The sequence below is a fragment of the Cyanistes caeruleus genome, chromosome 1, assembly GCF_971803275.1.
Source record: "Cyanistes caeruleus chromosome 1, bCyaCae1.hap1.1, whole genome shotgun sequence".
In the NCBI taxonomy this organism is placed as follows: domain Eukaryota; kingdom Metazoa; phylum Chordata; class Aves; order Passeriformes; family Paridae; genus Cyanistes; species Cyanistes caeruleus.
Genome location: NC_141701.1, coordinates 49,410,019 through 49,436,158, shown reverse-complemented (window position 1 = coordinate 49,436,158; position 26,140 = coordinate 49,410,019). Strand labels below are relative to the sequence as shown.

Here is a 26,140-nt window from a genome sequence, read left to right as displayed (position 1 = left end):
TAAAACCACAGTCCTTTTCCATTGGTAAATTGTGAGAGAGCAATGTACCTTTTATCCCAAACTTTTGTTCTCAGGAACTGGTCACTACTTTAATTCTCAGAACTATAAGAATTAGAGATGATACATCATTCTTTAGCTCCAGAGCAAATAATTACATTTTCACTTTATGGAAAAGTACAACAAAGACCGAAATCTTTCTTTGTTGCAGCTTATTTCCATTGCAATGTTTTTGTGATGGCAGTGACAGAAATGAGCTGAATCAGTAGCTGAAGACATGCCCCAATTTATATAATGATATCACATTTTTAATAATAATTCCTGCCATTTTCCTAAAATAGACTAATGTGCTTTTAACTACAGTTGTCTTTTGGGAAGCAAGACTTGGGCCTCTTTCCTGGAGAGGCTATGTTTAATTAATGCATCCAGTGTGTAAAAAAAACTTGGGCTTTTCTTTTTAGTTTGTGTAACTGTCCAATCTCCAACCATGTGCTGCCACTCACCTGCACTGAGTTCCACACCATTCCTTTAAGACAAACCTCAATATTTTGGTTTTCCCCAGATATAATACTTGTAAAGCTCTCTTGAACCATAGGATTTTGCAGGAAGTTAGAGATGAGATACTTGGTGATGATGAGCTTTTTTAAGTGACTGAGTGATTTTTGATTTCAGTGTTTAATGAGTACAGCTCTACAGGGCCCCACTTGTAGTACAGCAATTTGTTTGGAACCATTATATTTCATCATGTCAGTAATTCCCATTTTGGAGCTCAAATATGATGTATTAGGTACTGAATAGTGTAAATAATTGCACATTTTCATGCTTCCTAAATACGTGTTTATGAAACAGTCTAACAGTAATTGGCTCTTTGAAGCTGTGGTAGACTATGGGGTGTGTACTTTAGTAAACACTTTCTGAAACAAACACTGCTTTGTTTCTTTAATAATATGACAGGCAAACCCAAAGGAAATGTGTCAGCAAAGAAAACTGCACATTAAAAAAATTGCAGAACCTCTGAAGTATACACAGAGATGTGATTTAGTCTTTTACACCAGTCTCAATGCACTGCTTCTTAAAATGCTCAATAAAAAGCACAATGCAACTCCAATACTGGGATCTGGAAAGCACCTAATGCTGTTTTGCAAAGAGGGACAGTCTCGCTGCCATCAGAGTCTAACAGTCCCTTTTATCAATAACACACTGCAGGCAGATGTTGGTAATCTGTTCTAATGCCACAACCTTTGTCTGGCCTCTTAAGGGGGAAATGGATGTTGGTCTTTGGAAATTGTTTTCCCTTACTGAATTTAGCTTTGGTCAGATGGGAGAGTGCTAAATTGCATCCCACTTAAAATGCAGTAAGCCGTCTGAGCAGAACAATTCCTAGTTGCTTTGATCAAGAATTTGAGCTAAGCTTTCAGAGGAGGGAAAAAAAACCCTAAAAAACAATAAATAATACCACAGAATCCTCTAATGTGGTAGATCTCTCTCCTGTTCTGTTGAGGAAAATGCCTACTTTTTTTCTCTGCACAGTGAAGATGATGTCCTGATAACCATTCTCTTACCTGTAATAATTTTCAAATTAATTCTGTCTTTAGCTAAAATAAAATGTAGATATGTATCCCCCTGGGAAGGTTTAGATGGAAGTCAGAATATTATAATAGGATAGCAAAACAAGTGCTGGCAGGCTATTTCTGTTTTGAATTTTTTTTCTCTCAATTTATTTTCATTTTCTTCTGAACTTCACAAAGAATCAAATAAAATTATGTAGAACTGTGGCAGAAAAAAATCAGGGTCTACTATAACAAAATAAGCTATGAATAAAACCCAACTCCTCCATGAGCCTCAATCTGACTGCCTCAGGAAGTCCTGAGAAAACCTGCTGGTTTCCATTTTGCATGAAGGGTGATTTGCACCCAAGTGACAGAACGTGTTGTCACCTGGTGTCATGGCCTTACACTGCCTTATCTCACATAGCCCCCTGAATGCTCATGTGACATTTCACCATTTGCCTCTTTTATTTAAAAAGGGGGAAGCAAAAGAAGAAGGGCTCCAGAGAGATGGAGGAAGGGTGAAGGGAAATATTGCATGTGTTGGAAGGTCTGATAGTGGGGTTGGCAAGGCTGTATGCCCTGATCTAGGTGAAGTCAGTTACTGTCTTGTTACATACTTCCAAGGAAGCTTGTCTTGACCTATTTGGGATGTGGCTATGGGGGAGTTAGATCATTTTAGAAGTTAGATTAATGCACAGCTAAGACCAAAATGCTTATTCTCCTTTCAGAAAAATAAATTTAAAAAAAAATAATAAAGATAAATAAGTAAGGACAAGGAGTTGTGAGTTAAGATTTCCAGTACCAGCACCAACATTCCGTCTTCCTAAATATTCCTCTACGACTTTGCCCACAGCCAAAAAGCTGCATCATGTTCACCCAGATGTGCACAGTATCCTTTTGTGTAAATAGGCAGTTGTGTTTAACCTCACATGAGCTACCTGCAGGGTTAATGCTTAAACAGGCACACCTTGTCTACACAGACTGCAGCCTGCAGCACATCAGCATCTGTTCTGGTGTCACATACTTCCACAGATTGCACGTGGCTTTATGAGTAAGAACTCCGTCCCATAATCTGATTTAAATTGCTAGTTGTCCCCTTTTCTTGGACTTCAAATATGTGCTGAAATCCTGAGAGCCTTTTTCTATTTCTGGCAGTGCTTACTGAGAACATAAGTTCTTATGTTCCCTGCTTACTGCTAATTTAGCTGAGGAGACTTTCACTGAGTTCAAAGGCTGGTCTGTGAGTTTGGGTGGCACAGTCGAGGAGTACCTGTATCATGAATACACTTGAGTGAAGGGGTACTGAACCTGAGAACATGTGGGTGGTCATTTTTTTTTTTTATTTATACAATAGCCCACCCTACTGGTGATATGCACCACTGGAGAAAACGTGTATCTGTAAATTAATAGCCACTAAAGCAGTTAAAATTTTACTCTTAACACTTCTTTTTTTCCTAATTCCACATACCTGCTTCAATTGAAGGGCAAAGAGTATGATGGTTAAGTTAAAAAAGGTGAGAAGTGACAAAAGGGGAAGAAGAAGGACAAAGGATAAAACCAGTTTTTAAGTAGAAAAGTAGGTCCAGAAGGGTTTTGTAAAACAGAATTGTGGCCTGCACTTAAAAAATCATTCATTATGTATAATCAATAACACCTTTCCCTGTGTGAATAGTTAATGGTGAGAAGCAGATGCATGGAGCTTTCAACCTGAATTTTTCCAAAATACTTTGTCTTCTCCTTATTCCTTCATCTTGTATGAATTGGTGTGTAGACTACATGGAGATGATGTACTGTCTAGCACGTTTTATTGATGCTGTTTGGGCTCCCAGAGTAGTCAGCTTTTGACATTTATTTTAGAACATATTTTCTGGTTGTGATGAGAATCCAGTTTTCCTGCAGGCAGGAGATATAGAGGGATATGAAACGGTCGTCAAGTTAATGGTGTCCAGGATCCCTTTATTGCCTTCAAAGGGCTGGCAAAACTAGTGAATGGAAAATAATGAACATGACAGATAAGTAGGCACTGGATAGAAAGCTTGAATAACTGTGGGAATTTTTGAGACCACAGCAGCAGTGTTGGAATTTCATCAAATGAAGAGGAATACTTCTCCTCATCTGTTCTGCAGATGCATTTCTTAATATTTTAAGTACAATATTGCAAACCAGAGCAGTCTGTTAAGCTACAAAGCTGAAACATGTCTTTCTTTTCCTGCGAAATTTGCTCACTGAGGGTCTAGTTGTGTAAGGTGCTGTATCCTCAGCTGCCACCATCATAGAATCACTTAATAATTCCTGTATCCAGGTGTCACAGAAGCATCCAGCTCCTCTATTTCACTGTTGGTACCTTTACAACCAGAGGAGTCTGGGGCAGGAGCATGAATCTGTTGGAATCCAGTTTAGGATATTTTTTTTAGAAGATAAGAATGTAAGCTTTTCTAGTCCTTTTGCTGTTGAAATCTTAACATCTTGGGGAACAAGATTCTAAGGCATAATACAGACATGGCTTGCAAAACAATTTCCAGGGAATCTTTTCAGATTTTGGGGCTGGGGTTTTTTTTCCATTTTGCTGCCAAAAAAATTGCTCCTGAGAAATGTCAGTGAGTTAAATATTTATGCTTCCCCTAACCTGTAGTAGCAGGCAAATTTTCAACACAATAAGAATTGATTTTTTTTTACCCAATGTCAGGACTATTTCTGTCACATCCATAAATGGAAGAGATGGAATGGGCAATTGCATCTTTCCTTCTCCACAATTAGCAAGGAGGTCATGCTGAGCAAAATAAGGTGGAGGAATACCGGGTGCCTTGCACCTGTTGTCTGTAACATCATGTTGAGAATTGATCACTGACACAGTATTTCATATATGTGTGCTAAAGAACGATTGAAAGAAGACCACCCATTGCAAACCAGCATGACTCCATTCAAGAGGTTGTTTCTATTTGCACTGCAATCATGTGCACTTCTCCCAGACCATTTGTTGTCTCCCTCTCTGCACACTAAGTTTGGTACATGCGTGTCTTTCAAAGAACTGGCAAAAAACTAACTTTGCCAGCTACTGCTGATGTGCAGAGGAAGCCTCACTCCATCTTCAGGTAACTGCAGGCATGGAAAAGTGTCAGGAACTTTTTTAGGGTGACATTCTGGCCAATGCCTATGCAGATGCACAAGAACAAATTAGTTTTTACTGAAGTAAAAAACTATGCAATTGAAATTGTCAATTACCATCACTAATTTCCAAAAAAACCCCAGTGCAGTTATCAAACAACATTGGTGGTAATTGGGAACATGTGACATTAATCATGGGTACAGGATTAGGAATACCCACCTGGTCTAGGCTTCCTTTTTCTCACTTTCAACATGACATTAACTAATTTGGAGCCTGAGGCATTGTCAGCTTCTGACACTGAAATATCAGACACTGTATCAGCATCATCTGGCATCATCTTTTACATCTAATTTTATTCTCCTGAAAAGTCTATTATTATTATTACTATTATTATTGCTATTATTATTGCTATTATTATTGCTAATAATAATAATAATAATAATAATAATAATAATAGAGCATGAAGCCCAGGGAAATTATTAATTCAAGCTGTCAGCAATATCTAGCTCATTCATATTGTTATGAAAAACATTTCACTTGTAAAATAAGACTGGTGCATGTTTGATTTTTGATAAAATGTCAGGAACAAGTAGGTATCTTTCTGCTGGGGCAGTTTGAAGAAATTTTGCAAAATCCAAATTAGCATACGTCTTCCTAAAATTTCAGTAAGTTATAAAATGATGGCTTTTCATCAAAAAAAGGAAAATGTTGCATTTCTCAAATTAGATTAAATGAAAATAAGTTCACATTGCAAAAGCGGTAATGTCATTAAATAATTTTATAGAACAAGGCCTGGTAATGCCTTGTGTGCTGCTGATGCACATCATCTGGCAGTCAGCTCTCCAGTTATACTTTAGCTGCTTTGCTGATACTCATCAGTTTGTCTGCTTAAAATGTGGTTTTTATAAAAGACTTTTTATTTTATACACTTTGATTAATCTTTACTCTCACTGAAGAGTTCTTATTTAACTCCATAGAATTAATATTTTAATACTTGTTGAAGGCAACTGACATGTCTTCTCCTGGAGTTGTATTTACACTGATTTTTCTGCTGCAGTCCCTGACAACTTCCCACAATAATCAAGACTGAGCTGTTTGCCATGCTTCACAGAAGTGGTTAGTTAATGAAGATTTGTTTGGGGACAGGCTGAAGCTAATGGCATGGCTCATTTCCTCAGTAAAAACTGCTGTTTAGTAAACTGTATCTGATGACCTCATGACACTTATGTCAGTCACCATTTTTCCTAGGACATTTGTTCTGATTTTTACAGATAATGGCTCTCCAACCATTCTTTAATACTGTTTTGAAAAGTAATGATGTGTCCATAATTAATCTAATTTCATTGATTTTTGTCTTTCATATTTTGCTGCCTGTGGAAAATGTAGATATCTTTTAGTTTGTCAGCCAGCAACACCCCTCCAGAAGTCAGACTACAGAGTCTTCAGACAGTATTCAGATGCCCATCATTTATATAGTCATATATTATATCTGCTAAAAGCATTATTGCATAATGTTACTGGTGTGCAACATTCCCCACTGTGCACATGAATATTAATCACCCATGGCTATAACACTCACTCCCTCTAAATTTTGCCTATATTTTAATCTTTTTGTTTCTCCCAGTTGCACCCTCTGGTTAGCTCAGAGAAGAACTCTCTTTAAATTCCCAGTCCAGTGTGTTGATGGACAAACAGGGCAGCTCCAGCAGACAAGTGTCATTCCTGTCTGAGGAAAGGGAATGGGTTACAAGCAGGAAGTTAAGAGGAGATGACAGCGTTTCAGCTCTGACAACTCAAGAGGTTTTTCTGGGTTCCTGCAAGGAATTCAAATTGCCTTTTTCATTTTTTCCTTTTTGTGTTTTAATTAGTAGAATTTTAGTAAGGCCATCTCAGCAGACCAGATATGGCAGCTTGTAGAAATACAGCAGCTAAGGTCACCCACCCAGTCATGAACTATGAAACCATCATGTTTGCAACTTCTGAAATGGAAAAAATGGGGATAACTAGCACAGTCTGTGTTTAAAGAAAATCATTGCTAATCTATAAGCATACAATACCAGTGCTTTTTTTTCCTAGTTCTTTATTCTGTGTATAATTATCTTTCAGACAAGCTGTCCTTTTTCACAGCTTCTTTCTTTTGTTTCCTTTTCCTCTGATTCTGTTTCATGTTGCTAGTTTGAATAATTATGTAACTGTTTCTGATTTTTGGAAGGGAGAAGCACAGAGATGGATTCCACTTGTGTAGCTGGGCTCACAGTCCCTGCGTTACCAAACTCATCTGTTGGCCCATGGACCAGCAGTGCCCATCTCCCACCATTTTGTTGTTGCTGTTTCACTGCTCTCAGTAGCATCGAGGGCAATCCCCCACTTCTCGTTAAGCTAGATATCCTACTCCCTGTCTGTGTATTTTCTGAATTCTTATTTCATCTTACTAGCACCACTTCCACTTGCATAAGGCAGCAATGAGAACACTCCAAGCCATGCGTTCCTCACACAAACAGGAATCTGCAATCACAGAAGTCCTGTTGTGTTAGTAAAAACCTGATAATTTGAGTCACAACAACGTGAGGAGGCAGAGTTCAGGTCAGGCTGGCAATGAACCATTACAAAGATGTTGCCTTACCAGAACAGCAATTGACATGAGGTTATTTTGCATTATATGTGTGAAATTCAGTGATTTTACTTCTTAAAATGAAATTTTCTGTTAAACGAAAGTTAGCTGACTATTGGAGATGTGCTGATAAGGTGATCCCAGTACCCCTTTCCACTGTCTAACCTTTAGGGGGAAAAAATTACCAGCTTTATAGAACTTGGTCAGCCGCATCTCCTTTTTTTAAAATGATCTTTGTTTTACATGGGCTAGATTGAAAAAGCAGATTATGCAAGAATGTTTCTTCTGGCCACTTGAGGAATTTAACAGCAGAATAATAACTAATTCCCCATCCTGTATATAATTAAGGCAAATTCTGCTGAGAGGATCAGTTTTCTCCAGTCTCCATTCTCCCTTTATCTAATCATATTCAGCAGGAAGCTTTGCCAGTAATCTGGCTGGCTCAGTTCCACTTCGTGATGGTTCTTTTACAAAAATCTCTTCTTGAACAAGTTGTTACAAATACAGTACAATTACAGTATATTGTGTACTTCCAACTTACAGATTTTAAAACATAACATTTATGGCAAAAGCAAGGCCTGTGGTTCATTCAGGTGCATGAACTGTGTGGCACAGGGTCAAGTTTTTTAATAATTGCATTTGCACATGTTGATTTATCTCATTTGATGCTTTCAGAGAGCCCTCCTTTTACTCACGGGTCTGAATTGGTCATAAGGATCTGCTCCAGCACAAGATACATAACTGTTAACTAGGTTTGAAATAAAATTTCTTTTACAAGAATTAGGTAGATAATAACAGCAGTAGTTTGAATTAAGTGTAGTTCTGATATCTGAAAAGTTACGAGCTAATCACCTTTTTCTTTCAATGTACCCTAACTGATATGTAAAAATTCTTACTGCACACTGAAGGCAAAACTCTTTCCATAGCCAAAGTGAATTTTGCCCTGAAATAAATATATCCTAGATAATCCTCTTTGTATATCAGAAGTAAGCCTGTTCATCTCACGTTTTCTGAAGCTGAGCAGCTGAGGATATCTGTGAAATCACAACAAAATCATGCAGGTGTGCTTAGTACTAATTCCTCCATGGCCTGAGTGCCTGCCAGGCTGCCATGTGTGACCATGCCATGCTGGAGCTGGCAGCAGACAAGGCACAGCTCTGGATTTCACAGCTGCAGACAGTGCTGAGAACAGACAGTTCTGAGGAGTGAAGTTCAGCTGAGTATGAACTGCAGCACGGCGTGAACTGAGCCGGGATGCCCTTTGTCTTTCTTGGAAGTCATGCAACTGCCTTGATACCATCATCCCCCTCATGTGAGAAAATGAAAACTGTTCTCACAATGTTTAGAAAAACAGGAATAATGGAATGCTTGGAAAGTCACAACGAGCCAGCGCTGCTGAAAGCGAAACAAGCGGACATTATCGGCTGCAGCTCCTGCTTCCAAGGAGACTGACATCTGATCCTGGAAGCAAGGAATGTGAAATGACATTTTTGATTTGGAAGGCTACTAAAATACTTCAACAGGTGCTGTACTTGAAATGTGCCTGTTCTAGTGAAGCGGTTTACAAATTTGCTATTAACAATGCTTATTTTCTTGAAAGCTGTTGTTGTGCATCAGTTCTGTGAATTTTTAATTTGTCAGCTTTATTCAGTCTTGAAAGATTTCTAAGATTTTCCTGTCTACATTCCTTGCGTCAACAACTTGCATTACTTCCACTCCTAATTTAGTGCACAAATTGGTCCCAGGCAGTATGAATCCACATTTCCCTGAAGGATACCTGCTTGTGCTTTTGACAAAGGATCATGTCAAACTGGAAATGGATAAATGAGAACTTTCTTGGAAGTAACTGCAAATGTGGGTCACAGCTTTCCAGCAGACCAGTGATGAAAATGAGATGTGGCTGCTTCCTCCTCTGACCCAATTGTTCTTCATTACCATCAGCAATAAGCACTACTGAGCAGTGCTGCAGCTCTCTGGACTTTTAAATTCACACAGAGATCACTTTTGTGAGACCTAAGAGCAGCTGGTTTTACTTATGTATGTATGATCATGTCGGAACAAAGGGAATAATTTAAAGCAAATAGCTAATAATTTCTTCCAGAGATCTTCACATAATGTATGGATGCCTGATTCCCTTAAAGTCCTGTTTGTAGCAAGCATTCCTTCCTAGTAAAGAGACTACAGCAGAATGTAAGCTCTTGCTGTCCTTCATGGTCATCTTTAAAAAAGAAAGATAATGCATAACATGTTCAAAGATATTTTTCTTCCCAAAACAAAAGCTTTCTCACTTGCTGAGGGGAAAAAAAAAAACCTCTTAAGTACCAGAACATGGTGATGTTTTAAAAAAAAAAAATTGGAAAACAGATGTTTAGCTCTAGGGCCAAGTGTTTGCCTAAGCAAACTTTCTTGGGGAGCTGCAAGAGCAAATATCAGGAAGACAAAGTAGTCATCCCATAAGATACCTATAAACTGCTTGTAGACTCTTGAGATAGACAAGGAGACAGAATGGCATTTTTATAAGCCTTGGGCTAAAAATTAGCATGGTAGTGACAGACAAGGCAAGAAGACTTAGGTGGCAAGCCACAGCAGGAAGAATGTTAAACTGTGATCTTTAAGAGGACCCACCATGATCACAGGGAGATTCAGCTGGGACCAGCTGCAATAGAACCTCAAGTCTGCTATATTTTGAGGTAGATAATTTTCATCCTATTCCATATAGTGAGTTCCCCAAAAAGACCTAGAAGAGCTTTTAAACCTGTAAAGATAAATTTTACTTTACTTTTACCTGAAGCAGTCAGTTTTTAAAATACAGGAAATTCAAAGTGACTCAACAAGATGGCATAGGAATTAATAAGACTAGAGAACATTTTGATGAAGAAGCTGTGAGTGAAAATTGCCCAGGAAGGCAGACAAAAGCTGCCCTGTGAAGCTGGATTGTTCCCTGCATTTGACACAAAGCTCCTGTGTGGTGTTAAATAAGCAATTTCCTGCAGGAAAATCAGAGTGACACAGAATCACAGACTGTGTGGGAAGGGACCTTTAAATATCAGCCAGTTCCAACCCCCCTGCCATGGGCAGGAGCATGTCTGTCTGCTTTGAACTTGTTTCACAGGTCTCTGGCTGGAGATGCTTATTTGGTTGGTTAATTGCTGAGGTAGAACTGAAGTCACAAGGGAGCTCTCCTTTGCATGTAGCAGGTGATCACCTCCTACAGCCAATCTCTACTGAATTAGTAGCCATTTTGTGAAGAAATAGCCAATTGAGCTGACTTAAGGCTTATAAAGGCTGTGAGTTTTTTAACAATTTGAATACAGGGCATATATTGAGAGCATTCTCAAGGAAAGCTTATGTATTATGTGCAGGTAGATGGCTATATTGATGATACAGAAAAATATAAAAGATAAACTTCATAACTCATTTTCTGTCCTCTGATTTCTCCCCAATTTCAATTTAGTTTAAATTTTAGCTTATGCCTCTCTGTGTGTGGTTTTCTCTGGGATCTCCAATGTTTGAATTTTGTAACAGTTTGTGTTAATAATGAATCTCTAAGTCATTTCCACCGTCATAAGGAGTTTGTTTATAGGCAGAAGATGCAAATGCAGCTATGTACTGCTGGGAATCTGTAGTACCTGACTAGCTCTCAGAGAGGTATCTCAGTTTTTCCAGTATCCAGTGTTGGCACATGTAGAGCACTTTTGTATGCTCTCTGTGCAGTATTTAATGGTCTACAGATTCAACCAATCTTCCTAATAAAATCTCATATATAAAAAAGCTATTATTAAAAAAAAAAAAAAAGCAGAGACTGAAAAAGGCTGGAATAAAGTTGATCCCATAAACTGTTACCATTTTTGCGTTGAGTTGCCAGCCTTATCACGCACAAATTCACTGGAACACAGTGTAAACAAGGTTAAAAGTCAAGTATTTTGGGAAAGGTAGAAGTAGTGACAAGTAATGTTTAAAAGAAAGGCTCAAACTTCGGTGTTTCAAACATGTTTGCCATTTCAAAGAGCTTCCAGCTTTAGCTTTAATACCCTCCCAAAATACTTCCTCTTTAAATTTGGCTCTACCCCCAGAAATAATTTCCTTCTTGAAACTGAAAACAGCAGTGACAGCTCTTCTGCATGTTAAGACGTCACTGCTTAAAATCTGGTATCGCATATCCCTGCAGACTCAGAAACTGGAGCTTTATATTGCTGCAGAAGGTTGGTCTCCAGCTGCCTAATTGTTCTGTGCAGCTGCTTCTTTCAAATCCTGTAAGAGCCTGATGTATCAAAGTTGAAATTATCAATTTCTGCCATGAAAAGCTTGCATAAGTCTTAGATATAGACATATATATATATATATATATGTATTTTGTTTTATGATTTCAAAGTTTGATCCATAGAGAGTTGAACATGTAGCAACTGTACAAGAAATTATTTGAAAACTGAAATTCAGGGGTTTTTTCTTTTTTTATCTTGTTATATGTCTTGATTCAGGAAAGATGCAGTTTCAGAGGACTTGAGCCAGTGAAAACTTACACACCCTGACATTCACTGAGTGCCTTTTGATAGTATGGTGTAATACAATACAGTGTTGGCTACAAAATATATTTCTTGCACAGCTGTCCTTTGCATTCAGTTACTTGATTTCAGTAATAATGAAAAATAGCCTGTCCAAAGTAGTGTTTCATAACACACTGTAAACAATATAATTTGATCTCAACAGCATTAGGATGGTCAATTAAGCAGAAAGTCCAGCCACCAGCCACCTGTTAAGTCCCTTCACTGTTCCTCCACCATCAAGAAAGCTTGCCCTGTTCTCAAGCTCTCCCAGGGTGTTTTAGAGAAGATGAAAAGCCCAGAAGGTCACCCCGAGGGACTTCTGGGAGCAGAAGGAGACAGGGAGGCTTGGAACCCTCAGTCCTGGGGCAAGCCCCACTAGAGCCAACCAGCTGCCAACAACAGAGTCAGTGCTACTGCATTTAATACCTGCTGCAGTTGTTGAATTTTGACAGATCTGACACCACTAATCATATACTTGGTGTTGAAAGCTTAGGATTTGACGTAGTGATAGACCTGCATATCTTAACTGAAGGTTTTAACACTGCTTTGAAATGGAAAGGAAAACAAACAGCCTCATGGAGGAGGAAAAGGCCAAGGTACCTAATACCTTCTTTGTCTCAACTTTTGTAAGATCAGTTTTTGTCCAGGTACCCAGCCCCTGAGCTGGAAGACTGGAAGAGGGAGCAGAGTAAAGCCCCTACAGTCCAAGGAGAAATGGGCAGTGACCTCCTGCACCACTTAGACACACACAGGTCCAGGGCTGGCTGGGATCACCCAAGGGTGCTGAGGGAGATGGTGGAAGTGCTCACCAAGCCACTTTTTATCAGGAGTCCTGCCTGTTATACAAGCACTTACGGTATCACGGAGTTCTACTTTTGATGTTCTGTTGGTTCTTTTTAACATTCTTCCACATTTTGATCAGGACAGAAAGGTGTAGCACCATGCAGGTAAGCGTGTCAGCATGCAAAATCTAATAGTTTTACAGACACTTTTAAAATTCTGTCTTTTTGGTCTTATCCTCTTACATAATGTGCAGAGGGATCCTCAGGTCAAAAAAAGCACTGACACATCCATAGCAAATAGCAAGGTTCATACACCTTGCTGCAGGTTATCCATGCTGTATTCCAGATTCACTTAATTGCTTCTAAAGTTGGGGGTTTTTTAGAACAAAATTTAGGATGACCTTGAGTTTATTTTTGAAAGAATAACTACATCAGTGCCTGTTTCTGCAACCTAAGCAAATGAAATTAGACGAAAAATCACGTGGGAGTTTAAGCCTTCATATTGATTTAGAAATACCTAGAACATGAGTTGAGTTGGAAATTCTGTGTTTCAGCCATAAATGTAAATGTGGGATTAATTTTGATTGAAAGGAAACTTGCCAAAGGCCACAAGTAACATTGTTTTGAATTATAATCAGGTACTTGCTGCTGTGAAGTTTTGCTGAGATTAGGAATGAAAAAGTTAAAGGGACAAAGTTTCCAAAGCATTTCTCTTCCGTGTCAGTGGAATGAATCCTAAAAATCCACCTCAGAAAAGAGGTAAATAGCTGATGTCTATGACTCAAAAAAAGGAGTCAGATCTTTGCCTGATATATAGACATACACTTTTATAGGGCAGTATAGTTAAACTATTTTATAAGCAACTGATAAATTGCTGTAACTTGCAAGGTTTGTCATCCATCTTCTTCTATTGACTGCTTAAAAAAATAATAAGCCAATTATCCTTGTCATGTGTTATTTTAAACTGTGACTCATGACTTCTTCTGACATTAATTTTAATATTTTAAAGAGATTTTTTTCTTCTTCTGTGATTAGTTCTACTATTATACTATTTGTGTCCTCTGTGAATTCTCCAGGTGGGAGGAGTTCTTTTTTTTTTAATACAGAGAGATAATTAAAAAGGACTTTGTAATTTCCTTTTTCACGTATCACTAGCTGTTTTAGAATTCACTTAACTACAAAAGTTTACTAGTTACATAATCCTGTTCTTCATCTATGCAGCCACTCTTCTGTAAAGTGAAAATCTCAGACTCTGCCCATACATGCATCAAAAAGTACTTGTACTTGTGATAATATTAACTGTCAAAAATTGTTCCATAAACATTTTCAGAATGGGCCTCCTTAATCAGAAATATGTGAGGAAAAAAATCATATGGAAATTTTGCTTCATTGCTACTGAAGAAAAAAAGATTTATTTATTTTCCTCACCAGACTATTTCCTGATGTGTTCAGTGTTGTGCATTTATGGCTTCAAATACCAAATTTTTTTACTTTTATGATATAGCTTCATGATTTTATTCCCATTTATAAAGCTAATTATGATAGTACTCAGCATTTACATTGTATTTTTCATCCTTGCAACAATCCACAAATGAGAAAAGTAAGGGTTATTGGCCCTGTATCAGTAGTGGAAAAACTGAAATATAAAGGGAGCTTAAAGTTTACTCCAGACCTTTTGATTCTAGTCTTGTGAATACTGATAACATTAAGCTTCCCATCTGAATACTGAACTTTTCTTCTTCTCATAGTATTAGCATGTATGCCATGATTTTAAATTTGCCTCTATTTTAATTTCTGTTCATTTAATCTAATTTCAGTTAAGATTTTTAATTTTTTTTAATATATAGTTGCCACAATAAAATATTTTCCAATCAGCATTAAAGTAGTGATTTAGGAGTGGACGGATGGATTTTAAAAGTTCAGAAACTGAACAAAGCAACATATTTCAAAATTTAATAGTTATGTTTGTCTAGTCAATACATTGCTAACAAAGATTGAGAAAGTGATTACTTAATTAAGATTTGGCACACTAGAGTTGATTGTCATCACCTTGATGAGGGCTAAAGAAAGCAAGGATGCTCCCTGTGATAGCTGAACTTTTGATCCTCCTTAGAGTGAGAAATGGAAATATGCATTGGTACATCTGCATGAAAAATTTTGTTCAGCATCTTCCAAGGGATCTTGACTGTAACCTTGGTGTTATACCTCATTTTTTTTCTGCTCACCAAATTAAACTTGGTTCCTTTTGACAAGTGTTTGCCATCAGTGTTTAAAATCTATATCTTTGTGCAAAGAGTCAAGTTACCTAAGCGTTTTATATCTATCTGAAGTTTCTGGATTTCATGTGAGATGGGAAGATTAGCACTTATAGTTGATAAGTTAACTTCATTTCCTAAAAATGGATTAAATTCTTGAGTTTCTTATTTTTTGCAACACAAATGTTTGCACTCATGAGAAAATGCAGCTGACACCGTTTTGGGAAATCAAGGAAATAAATTGCGAAAACAGCTGTAAGGAAATTAATATTTGGCTAGTTTGCTTGGAGTACAGTGAATTTCTCAGTCAGAGCAGAGTTTCTATCTGCTACAACCATTAATTTTGCTGATTTACTGTAAACATTTGAAATGGCATAAGAGAGCCTAATTTCCTGCCTTTCTTTTAGAAATAGTACTGCCTGATTCCCACATGCAGCCCACTTCAGCTTGGAGTGTTTATTGGTACTATTTATTGTTCTTGTTAAGCCTGGGTGGCATTCTTTGAGCTACCACAGTTGACTGCAAAGAGGGACCTGCAGATCTGTAAGGCATCCCTGAACATCAAAATTTCAAAGCTGCTTAGGTTGAGAAACCATCAAAATCCCTTTCCTCAGACTCTTGAAATTGGGAAGTTTGTGTTCTGGTTTGTGACTCATGAGGTGTAGGTTATAATCTCTAGGAAAGAAGTGCAAAATTACCTTTATTTTGTACAACAATGAGAGTTTCACAGAAGCTCAGGAGCAACTTTAAAACTCTTGTAGTGACAAGATCAGATAACAGGCACATTGAACCGCTAACTCATGACACCAGGGAGCTGTGCTGTAAAGCTGGGGTCTGTGTATCCATCATCCCCGGGGCAGCTGCTGTGAGTCAGCAGCTGACCCAGAGCCCAGGACTGATCCCTCCCTCTGCCTGCTCTGATGGCTTAGGAGAGGGGCAATAACATGTGTCATGTGTCTGTGTAGGACTGATCAACGCGGAGGGGTTATGGAAGGGTAATTCCCATGTCTGAGGATGGGAGAAGTACCTTCCAACAAGGGCAAAAAAGTAAAATACCCCTAGACATCAGGAGTAGAACCAGGATCCGTCCTGCTGACAGAACAGCAGACCCTACTCTCTGTAAAAAGCAAACCTGGAGAAATTTCTGTACTTGGTCTTTTGGGGAGTTAGTGAGGCAAACTGGATGGTCTTGGACAGACAAGATGAGGTGGTCTGATCAGCAGGTTGTGCTGTTGTATCATTGGAAGTTGTGGCTCAGCACTCCTCCTAGCTTCCTACAAATTCCTTATGGCAATGTGCACATTTACCAACAAATAAAAAGATCTTCTAAGACCTTTTAAAAGACCTCTCTTTTTGAACTCTTAGGCTCATATTCATCATGTCCTGCAATTTATGCAGTTTATGTCATTTAGGATCTTACATCTGACCTGATGAGACTTCCATTCTAATCATCATTTTTGTCATGATTAGATCATTTAAATCAACATGCTGATCTGATTAAGTTATTCTAGTCTCAACCTCTACCTCACCTATTTAAGATGGCAATATCAAAAAATATTTCACTTTACAGTAATCAAACTTTGAGTAGCCAGTAGCATGTTTATAAGTGTCCAGGAGCCAGTGCTAGGGGGCTTGATTATTACTGCTGAGGAGGGGAGAATTTTTCTTTTACTAGCTTGTTTTAATAGTCCAGGAGAACATGTTCTTAAATCATTCTAGACAACTAAACTTCATTTTCTGTTTTATAACCCAAATAAAAATGTCATTTTACTTGTTTCCTGTTAACGCTCCCAAACATCTTGTGCCTCTGCCTTGGCCAAACGAACAGTCCGCACACCGTGGTTCTATTGGACAACTAGAAACTGTTTGCTCATGTTGTTGACCCAGTTCCAGCCAAGCAGTAAATGTGGAATACAAAAAATTCAGATTGTCTTGGTGAAAGTCAGAAGAATCAGGTTTTCTGTAATATTTAGTTGCCAGTGCCCAGAAAAATGGGTGTGAATACTTTCCAAAAGAAAAGCTTTAAAGAGCATATGTGATTTTGAGGATTACCATGAGCAAGAGGATTATTATGTGATAGACAAAGGGAATAAGAGATTAAAGCACATTAAAAGAGAGTTGTTTTACATCAAAGGTGTAGGACGGCTACACACTTTGTATAATGTAAGGCATTGGCCAGGGAGTCAGACAGTTGGGATTTAGACTGAGCTCTCAAGCTCTTTTAGCTTTTCTGATTTCAGCTCTATAGAGCAGTGTCTGAAATATGCAAAGATGTTTGCATTCAGAAGTGAATTAAGCAACAATAATCAGCTTACAGATTTCTGTTCTGTGATAGAACAGAAGAAAAGAGAAAAAATCCAGACATTTAGGTCACATATAAAAAGCCTCTGGGCTGTTTGGAGTGAGCATCCAGTTCAGTGATCACAGGAAGAAATTTCTATTAAACAGCCCATCAAAATAGCCTCTTCTCTTTGGCAAAATGCATAACTCAAACATTTAATGTCTTTCATCTTGTCCTGAGATTTGTTTTCATCATCTGATCGCAGCTGAAATCTGAAAAAAAAATTTTTGAGTGTGTACTTAAAAATTATTGTGCAATATGTATTTAAGACTAAAAGTTTAGATTTCCTCATAAATTTTAGATTCAGAAAATTTGCAATCAGCATTATTACGGCAATAGATCAATACGGTCTGGCCCAAAGGGCAGGAGCTTAATTCTCTTGCATCTCATTTTGCTTCCTCTGCCAGCAGATGTAGCTTGTAACTTACTTGTAGGTCCGATTTGACCCTCAAAGCTGTGACAGCATTCCTGTAAATATGTTTGCAGCTGAATGACAGTTCTACATTGTCTGTCCCAAGAGCTGAACACAGCAATTCATTAACTCTGAACTATCATCCAGCCATTTGACATAGCCCTATGTGTATCCCAACCCTCTCGGGACTGGATCGGTAAGTTCCAGCATTCATCAAATAAAGCATCCAGACACATTGCAATAAGCCTACTGTTCATGTAATTAAATAAATTCAGGGAGCATGTAAATGAGTCTTTGGCAGCATGAGCCCTCGGCAGCAGCGGAGTTTGGCATTCCACTTTTCCCGATGCAGTGATGTTCCCTGCAGACCTGAGCGCCCCTGGGGCCGAGCCGGTGGGCACAATGGCCTTTCTACCCAAAGTGTAAAATGCCATCGGTTAAGGAAAGAATGTTTATAGTTCATACATCATCTGACAGGGTTTCCTTCCTCTGGCAGGGTTTCCCAGGCCTGTGGCTGAGGCAGTAACAATAGCAGGCAAACACCAGAGGGAGTTATTGTTCTACTGCAGAAAGAAGTGCCTCAGGACACAGTGTTTGTAAATAGTCTGAGGTTTCTACCCAACGAAAAATGTTCAGGTGACAGGACTCCACAAAATGTAAATGGTGAAACCATTAATTCTAATGATGTTTGAAGAGCTGGTGCTCTTCACCAGTTTTCAGTGCTGATTCCAGTGTACTGCTCCTTTGTACCAAGCAGTTGCTGCGTAACACCCACTCACCCTCCACTAATTTTTTTACATCTCTTCACACTATACAAGAGCCTTGCAGTTTAGTATCAAGAGCCAGATGAGCAGGCAATAAGAAGTAACCTTTTTCACTTGTTTATTAAAGGAGTCTTTTCTCCTGGTCCATCCACACAGGCCCATACTCAGTCAGAGTGCCTGTGTCTTGACTGGTAAAGTCCACATACTCTCAGAGTCCTGCTTCCTCAGAGTCCTGCCTGTAGAACATGACCAGGCTGCAACCATCTCCCCAGCTGATCTAGTCTTCCATGGAAGCAAATCTGGATACACAGATAGGAAAGAATCAAGTGGGTTATCCATATACTGGAAATAGGCTGCCCTTTCAGCAGCTATACCTGCATTTTATGCCTGCTAGAAGTCTGGCTGCCTTCTGCTCATGAAGTTTCAGCTGGCCATGACCAGGAAAAGTGCATCCCCTGGACTCTCCATAGAGAGGCTCTTGCAGCTGCTCAGTCTGCAGTAACTGACTGAAAGAAAGCACACAGTCAGCCCCGAGGTGAATCTATGCCAGTATCTTTTAGAAGAACATTTCAGTGAACAAACTGACCCAATTCCATTACACTTCACACAATGCTGGGCCAGGTGGAAAGCTTCTCCAATTCACTGCTGAACTTCCAAGACAAAGGACTAAAGTGGAGAGTCACTGTCTGCTTTTTCTGTGCATGTAATGAATGCTTCTGCTCTGACTGCTTTTAGTTTCTGTTATTGAAACGGTGCTTAACTTTCCACAGCCATTACACTGAGTGTCACCTGTGGAATATGAAGCAAAGATCAGCTCACCTGTCTTTTCAGCAGAAGACTTCAAAGTTCTTTTCTATTCTCAAAAGGGTATTCTGTAAAAATCACCCTTTCATTGATGAATATCAAAGTAAATCCCGACTGAGCCCAATGTTAAATTGTATACCCCTGGCTTTCACAATGCTGCCAAGGTGAAGGATTCTGCAACAAAACTATTTTTCCTAACAGTTTTATTGCAGGTATGTAAGATCTAATGGAGATGAGCCTATTCTCTTCTTAGGTGTGTCAGCTTTACAGAGCTCACCAGCACAAAAAGAGGATCTTGGCATTGTTACACTGGCGAACATAGAAGACGCTTCATACATCCGGGTGGATGACTTGCATTGTCAAGATCTTTTAAAAGATCTGGGCGTTATTAGAGGTGGGTGTTTAATTGTTGATTAATTAAAACAGAACCATACATGAATTATCCAGCCAGTAAACCTTTTTCTTCTGATAGGTAAAAAAGAATTCTGAGAGACCTGGAATCACATTCTTGCCTCAACTGCACCAATCTGAATGAGAGGAAGAGAACTATATTTAGGTATTTGGTGATGCAGATAGGTGAAATGCTCAGAAACCTATATGCAGACCAGATGTTCAAATAGTTCTGGTTTTACAAATCTGTTTACATATCAGTATCTCTGTGAAATCAGGTATGATTCCTTGGTTGCAAAGTAATTCATTGCTCCTTATTTTGTAGGTAAAAATCAATATAAATCAGTATGAGTTTGATACTTCCTACAATATGAAGTAAAAGTTTTTATAAAACCAACTTCGCATTAGGAAAATAAAATTCACTGGATTGCTTTCATAGTCAGTGTAAAGTCAGACACTCTCAGTTCTTTAGTGGTAGCATGCTGTCTTCAGAAGTGATATTGTCATACAATATCCCTGGTCCTGTTTCAGTTTATTTCTCCCTCTGACTCTGCTAATACAGCTGTTTTCTGGATCTCTGCTGTGAATATGGACTTAAATTAAAAATGAAAAATAAGAAAGAGAGAGGAGGGGGTGCGGGTGGAACTGCTACCATTGAAGACAACTACCATCAAATCTTGTCCTTAATATATGCTCTGGAAGGATCATGGAAGTGATTCACAAAGGAAGTGATCCTTTGTGAACAGCCCATTCACTGGGGACATTTCCATTACAGACTTTTAAACATACCTGTGTCATTTCTCTGTGACTTGCTCACAGCTCCCGGGTAGTGCAAGTGTTTCTTCTGCAACAGCATTGTAGCACTGAAGTGATGGGAAAAAACATTTTTCTACAGCAGCTTTTATAATGAATCCTCTTGTTTGGCCTGGAGAATATTGGCTTGCTGGGGAATGGGTAGAAGCTGCACAAGAGCTTGTGGCTGTAGCAACTGTCCTCCGTTAAGTACAGATATACAAAACAAACTGTTTTATAGGCCTGAAAGAATATGTTGTCATCACCCAAAACATAAAACCATGGTGAATACCTCTTAAGACAAAAGTGCAACAGCAAACATTGGAGCTGTCAATTTGTGTAAACCCAAGAGCACTACAAACAGTTAAAATCTGAAATGGCAAGCATGACTTACATTCAAAACTAATCATTGAGATATTACCTTAAAGCTCAAAAGACTCTGCCAGGCAGGTTGCAGGGACAGCAGAGGAGGCATTTGTAACATGAAGAGTCATTTCTCATTAGGACCCTTCAGGATCTGGGTCTGTGAAAAGAAATCTTCAATGGTGAGAACAAGGGAAAAAAGATCAGCTTGCCCTTGGGAAAATATGGCTTGTTAAGCTCATATAGCTTTCCTTTTATAACATATTTTTAGATACCTGTGCTTTTGAATGCCTACTTCAAAGAACACCCACCCTTTAGAGCCCTTTCATGAGGACACACAATCTATGAAAAAAATTTATTTTAGTCACATCAGTGTGTGTGTCCATATGTCAGACCTCAAACAGGGAGGAGAAGCACTGGATAGTAGTCCCAGTGGCAACACAGAGACTGATTTCCAAGAGTAAAACTCCAAATCACTCTTACAGCCATCTTTTATGTTTTCTTCATTTCTATCTGAAGTTGTTACATCAAGGTATTGAGACACTTGATTTGATGTTTGTGGTCTTCTAAAACTGAAGCCCTTCTACCTCATCTGAAATGCAATGTCTACATTTCTGCTATAGCATATTTTTCACTATCTCAGCTATATTCAAACCCATTTACCAAGGTAGATCCAAAGGAGTTATGTATTAAAAAACTCATCACTCCTTTGAATCCCCTGACCAGTTTATTACTCCAATTTCAGTAAAGGATATTTCTTTAGAAAGTTTACTGGATGCCTTCAGAACTTGATGAAACTTTATCACTGTTAGCCTGTCATCAAAGTCATCAAAGTGTTTAATCAATGCCTGACAATGCTGAGCTGTTAGCATCCACTCATCCCCTTTACTACAACGCCTTAGTTTCATTTAGACAGCTGAATTTGACCGGGATTTGCATGAGGTTACAAACTCAAACCACGTTCAGGTTAGTCAGGAGCAGCCCCAGAGCCAGTTCTGTTTTGCCTCTGCTGTGTCCAGTCTAATCATTGTTACTCACAGGAGCCTGAATCCATGATGGCTCTTTTGGGAACCCAAACTATGTCTAGCTTCTTTTACTAAATTGGAGAAGCAAAGGTTTAAGTGGTCCATCCTGAATCCTATTTCCACTTTCTGGGATCCTTTGGGAGTATATTTCTCACCCTGGTTCTGGTGTTGGCTACAGAAAAGACAAAATGCAAGCAGAGCACACTTTTGTATATAAGTTTAAGGGACCTCTTTACAATAATGTGATGGCACTGTGATGGCAGTAATAATCTCCATTTCCATCAGTCTATTTTCCTTCACCCCTAAAATGGCACACGTAACACACCCACTCCAGAATGTAGTGTGATTCATATGAAAGTCTACCCTTGGCCAAGCCTGTACTTGACAGCTCTTGTGCTTTGCATAGGATTATTTCACGGGGCAGAGGAGGAGAGAACAACTGAAGACTGAATCTGTTTGTATACACACAGATGTGTATTCCTGAACTAACATTTCCCTGCCTGACCTCAGGAAGACTAGATGAAACACAGCACTAGCTGCTGAGTCAGTGAGGCTCTTTGAACTGATAACCGTGGCATGTTCTGTGATGTGGTTTGCCTGGAAACATACTTGTTTCTTTTGAAAATCCAAAATACCAAAATGACATCAGTTGTAGTGTGCATTGAAAAACCTAGGCTGAGATGGCAAGCTGTTTTAGTCCATAAATGATTGCAGATGTTTGGGTGAGGCTGCAAAACACAAGGCTTTTCAAACATGTACATTTGGGAAGGGACATATATAAACATGAACATATTTGTTATGTACTGCAGCCTGTCAGCTGGTCCCATTTCAGATTGGCAATTATTAAAGATATGCAAAAGCAAGTGGAAACTATGATGGCTGCAATGTATCTGGTTTAGTGAGTGTTTTCCATTTCTGACTCTATAGGCTTTCCTCCCTTTGTCTGATGCCAGTTACATACTAAACACATAGAACTGTCAACAGGCTGAAGAAGAGGCCTAGGAGGTACACTGCTAGTTTTCATTATCACCAGATTGCAAAAGCATATAGCCTGAGCTGGTTTTCAAGAAGCTCTGTGTCCCAGGAGCCTGCTTTGCTAACTAGGATCTGGATGGTACCAATTTAGAAAGCTCTCTAGTTTGTGATGTCCTTTAAGTGAATGAGTCATTTGCCAGAGTCACAGGCATAGGAACAGGATAGAAAGAAGAGCTACTAGATGAAGAACTACTGGCATTAGATCTTCCTCCTGATCTCAGAATTTGGGCTTTTTGGCCCTGAGTTCCAGAAGGAAGCTCCAAATGGTTCTTGCTGACACAGCATTAAGAAGGTGAGTGACAAGGGCTGTTGGATGACATGGACACCCGCTTCCCCGCCATAAGAAAAAACAAGTTATCGTGTGCCTTCACCTTAAAAAAGCCAATGGCAAGCAAAAATCTGTCATGAGAAAATGATCTTTTTGCGTCACTTCTTTGGGCCAAATTGCAGCTTTTTAACTCCTTGCCATGTGGTAATTCTAACAAATCCTTCAGCTCACTTGTTCAGCCTAACTCTCTATGCAGCTGTGGGCAGAAAGTGAGGAGGGCCTTGCTGCAGTGTGTTTGCAGCTGTTCTGCAGCATTATCTCTAGTTATGTGTTAAAGTTCCTGTAAACCCAGCTCCTGACATCTCTGCACTCCTGTGTTTATTACAGATGACAAATTAAAAATAAAGCTTCAAGTATTAACATAGCAAAAAATCTCATCATTCAGTTATCTTAAAAATTAAACTGTAAACTACTTTTTCAAAGTTGTACTTTTTAGAAAACTGCAACTTTTGCAATGTGCAGTTGGAAGATGAATAACATAATTTCTTTCCAGATTGGTGTTGTTCTTTTCTATTTGACAGACATTTTATTTTAAAGTGTGGGCTTGATATAAGTGTGCCAAAAGTGCTAAAATTGGATTGCAGAAGGTTAGGGAAGAAAATCTGTTGTTTTTATGAAATGTCCAAGACTATTTAGATGTTTTGGTTTTACTCTATGGGTTCAAGAAGCAGTTACGCAAATAAATTAAAAAATATAATTAAAATAAATTAAAATCTACTAAGGAATTGTAAAGGATATCACATCAGACTAGTAAGTAATTGCACACAGCTGAGATTCACAAGTGAAAAAAATGGGTTTCAGGAACATATATTCAAAGAAACCTGTAAATATTTATTGCATGTGCTAGAAGGCAAAATTTAGCCAGTGATTTCAAAATTCATTGCTGACATTTGTCTTTTCTCAATACCCCAAACTTCATAAATGTGTTTCTGTTTAAAATGTCTTCTCAATGTCTGGAAGGTTCAGTAAAACTTAGCAGCTGGGAGAAGAAAAAAGCACAAAGTCTTAGCAGGTTCTATCCACACGAACAGCAGCAGACAGTATCTTAGACTGAAACTGGTGCCCCAAGTGGCACCAGGGACTAAGGATTTCATCAAGAGCAGAGTTATTCATAGGAATAACTGAAAAATGATGGGACAACTCACATGACTGGAGGATTGCGATGGATGGAAACAGGCTGTTTCAAAAAGACAGGCAGGACAAAACTGGAGGAGCCTCGCTCTTTGTCAAGGGGAACTTCTGGTACATAAAAGTCAACCACAGCAACTGATGCACAGAAGTCCGCCATGGTAACTGTCGAAGTCCTGCAGAATGCCTTTGGGTCAAGATCAGAGAAGGCATCTTCAAGGGGGATATTTCAGTAGGCAACTTCTACTGGCCTCCAAACCAAGACAGTAAGACCAGCAAAGCCATATTCAGGTCACTCAAGCAAGCTTTGGAAGGTTCACAGAACCTGGTTCATGTGGGTGACTTCAGATGTCCAGACATTTATTGGAAGAACAGTACAGCAGCTCACGTTATTCATCAAGTTCCTGGAGTGCCTAGGAGGATTACTTCCTCATACAAATATTAGAGCTGTGCCAAGCAGGAATGAGGCACTGCTGGACTCACAAACTGAGAAAAACCTGCTTTGAAATATCTTGGTCACTGATAGTGTTGGCTATAGTGATCACAGTATTGTGGAGTTTGGGATTCGGCTGGGCATGCAGAAGGTTAAAACCAAAGGGTTTAGACTTTAGAAGAGCAAACTTCAGCTCACTCAAAGCTCAGGTGGCAGGTGGGGCAGGTGGAAAGAGAGGATGGTAGGGTCCTCTGAAACCTTCCATATAGTAAAAACATGCAAACAGGCTGGAAAGTATCCAGAGAAGGGAAACAAGGACAATCAAAGGACTTGAAAGTCTGCCATATGAGGAAAGAACTGGGTTTGTTAGGCCTTGAGAAAAGAAGGCTTAGGGGACACCTAATCTTGCAGAGGCCCTGTCTGAGGGAAGCTGCCACTGCCATGCAAGTAGTATTAACACAAAGCAACAAGTACCTGATAGCAAGATGGAAGCATTATTGAGACAACAGAAGTGCATGGTTGCATTTAAGTTTATGGCACCATCCAAGCTCCTGAGTCAGTACTTCCAGTGTCTTGCAAGGCTGTACTCTTGGTAGCGATGGTGAGCATCAAGGGGAAATAACAGTGCAGAAGCTGTTGTGCTGCAAGGAGGGTAAAGTGAATTTTTGGTTACATCATGCAAAAACATACTATTCTGCTTCATAGAATGTAGCACATTTCTGTGCTTCAAGTGATGAGACTTTAATATTCTGGCTGGTTCTGGGGTAAGATGTAAGCCTGGGTCATGTCCAAGCATAATTTAAATGCAGTGATGGCAATTACCTGCAGTGATGGTGTTACACCAGCAAGAACTAAAGACATGCTGGTGGTGGAGAAAATCCTCTATACTCTGGTTGTTTTGGTCTGAGGGCTGAGGAGCATGGCTGCCTTCATGTTCCCCTTTCTTGGGCAATGGTACATATCAAACAGGCTGATCTCCACATCACTCTAAACTAATCATTGTTGGCAATTACTTTGCAACAGCTCATTCTTTAGTAAATGCCATTTTGATGACATCATTTGAGGTAGTGGTCTAGAAGCTATATTAGGTCTGGAATCTGTGTTCCTATTTAAATCTCCCAGTCACAAGAAGTAATAGCACATAAACATTTGGAGAAGGCCTTTCTTGGCCAAGGTGCTGTACAGACATGGTTGTTCCCCTGTAGAACCAATGGGTTTGCTTAATCCCCCAGTATACCAGAAGGGGTTTTATGAGGCTTTGCAAAATGTAATCCAGAGGACCTCATGGGTTTTTTCTCCTTTTTGTTCTGCTTTGGACAAGAAGATAATTTCGGACTGAAGCATCTGTAGCATATGTTTTCTGCAGAGCTGGTGATAATAGAAGTGTTTCAGTGAGGTCCCTGTATGAGTTACGTCACTTGTTTTTTGACTCGGCAATCAGAGAGGAGCTAGCGAGGAAGCCTGCTGTCAGTGCTGGAGA

At 39.1% G+C, this 26,140-nt stretch overlaps 1 protein-coding gene across 23 annotated transcripts in view; it reads left to right on the top strand.

The window, feature by feature from the left end:
- DLGAP1 (DLG associated protein 1) overlaps window positions 1-26,140 on the top strand; it is a 401,340-nt gene that overhangs the window by 319,379 nt on the left and 55,821 nt on the right. For 9 of the 23 annotated variants that reach the window (XM_086891366.1, XM_086891345.1, XM_086891361.1 and 6 more), the window contains one exon: window positions 19,420-19,560. The exons of the other annotated variants lie outside the window; for them this stretch is intronic. In XM_086891366.1, the coding sequence (XP_086747492.1) occupies window positions 19,420-19,560 (141 nt within the window). The remainder of the gene's footprint in view (window positions 1-19,419; window positions 19,561-26,140) is intronic. 23 annotated transcript variants of the gene reach the window in all.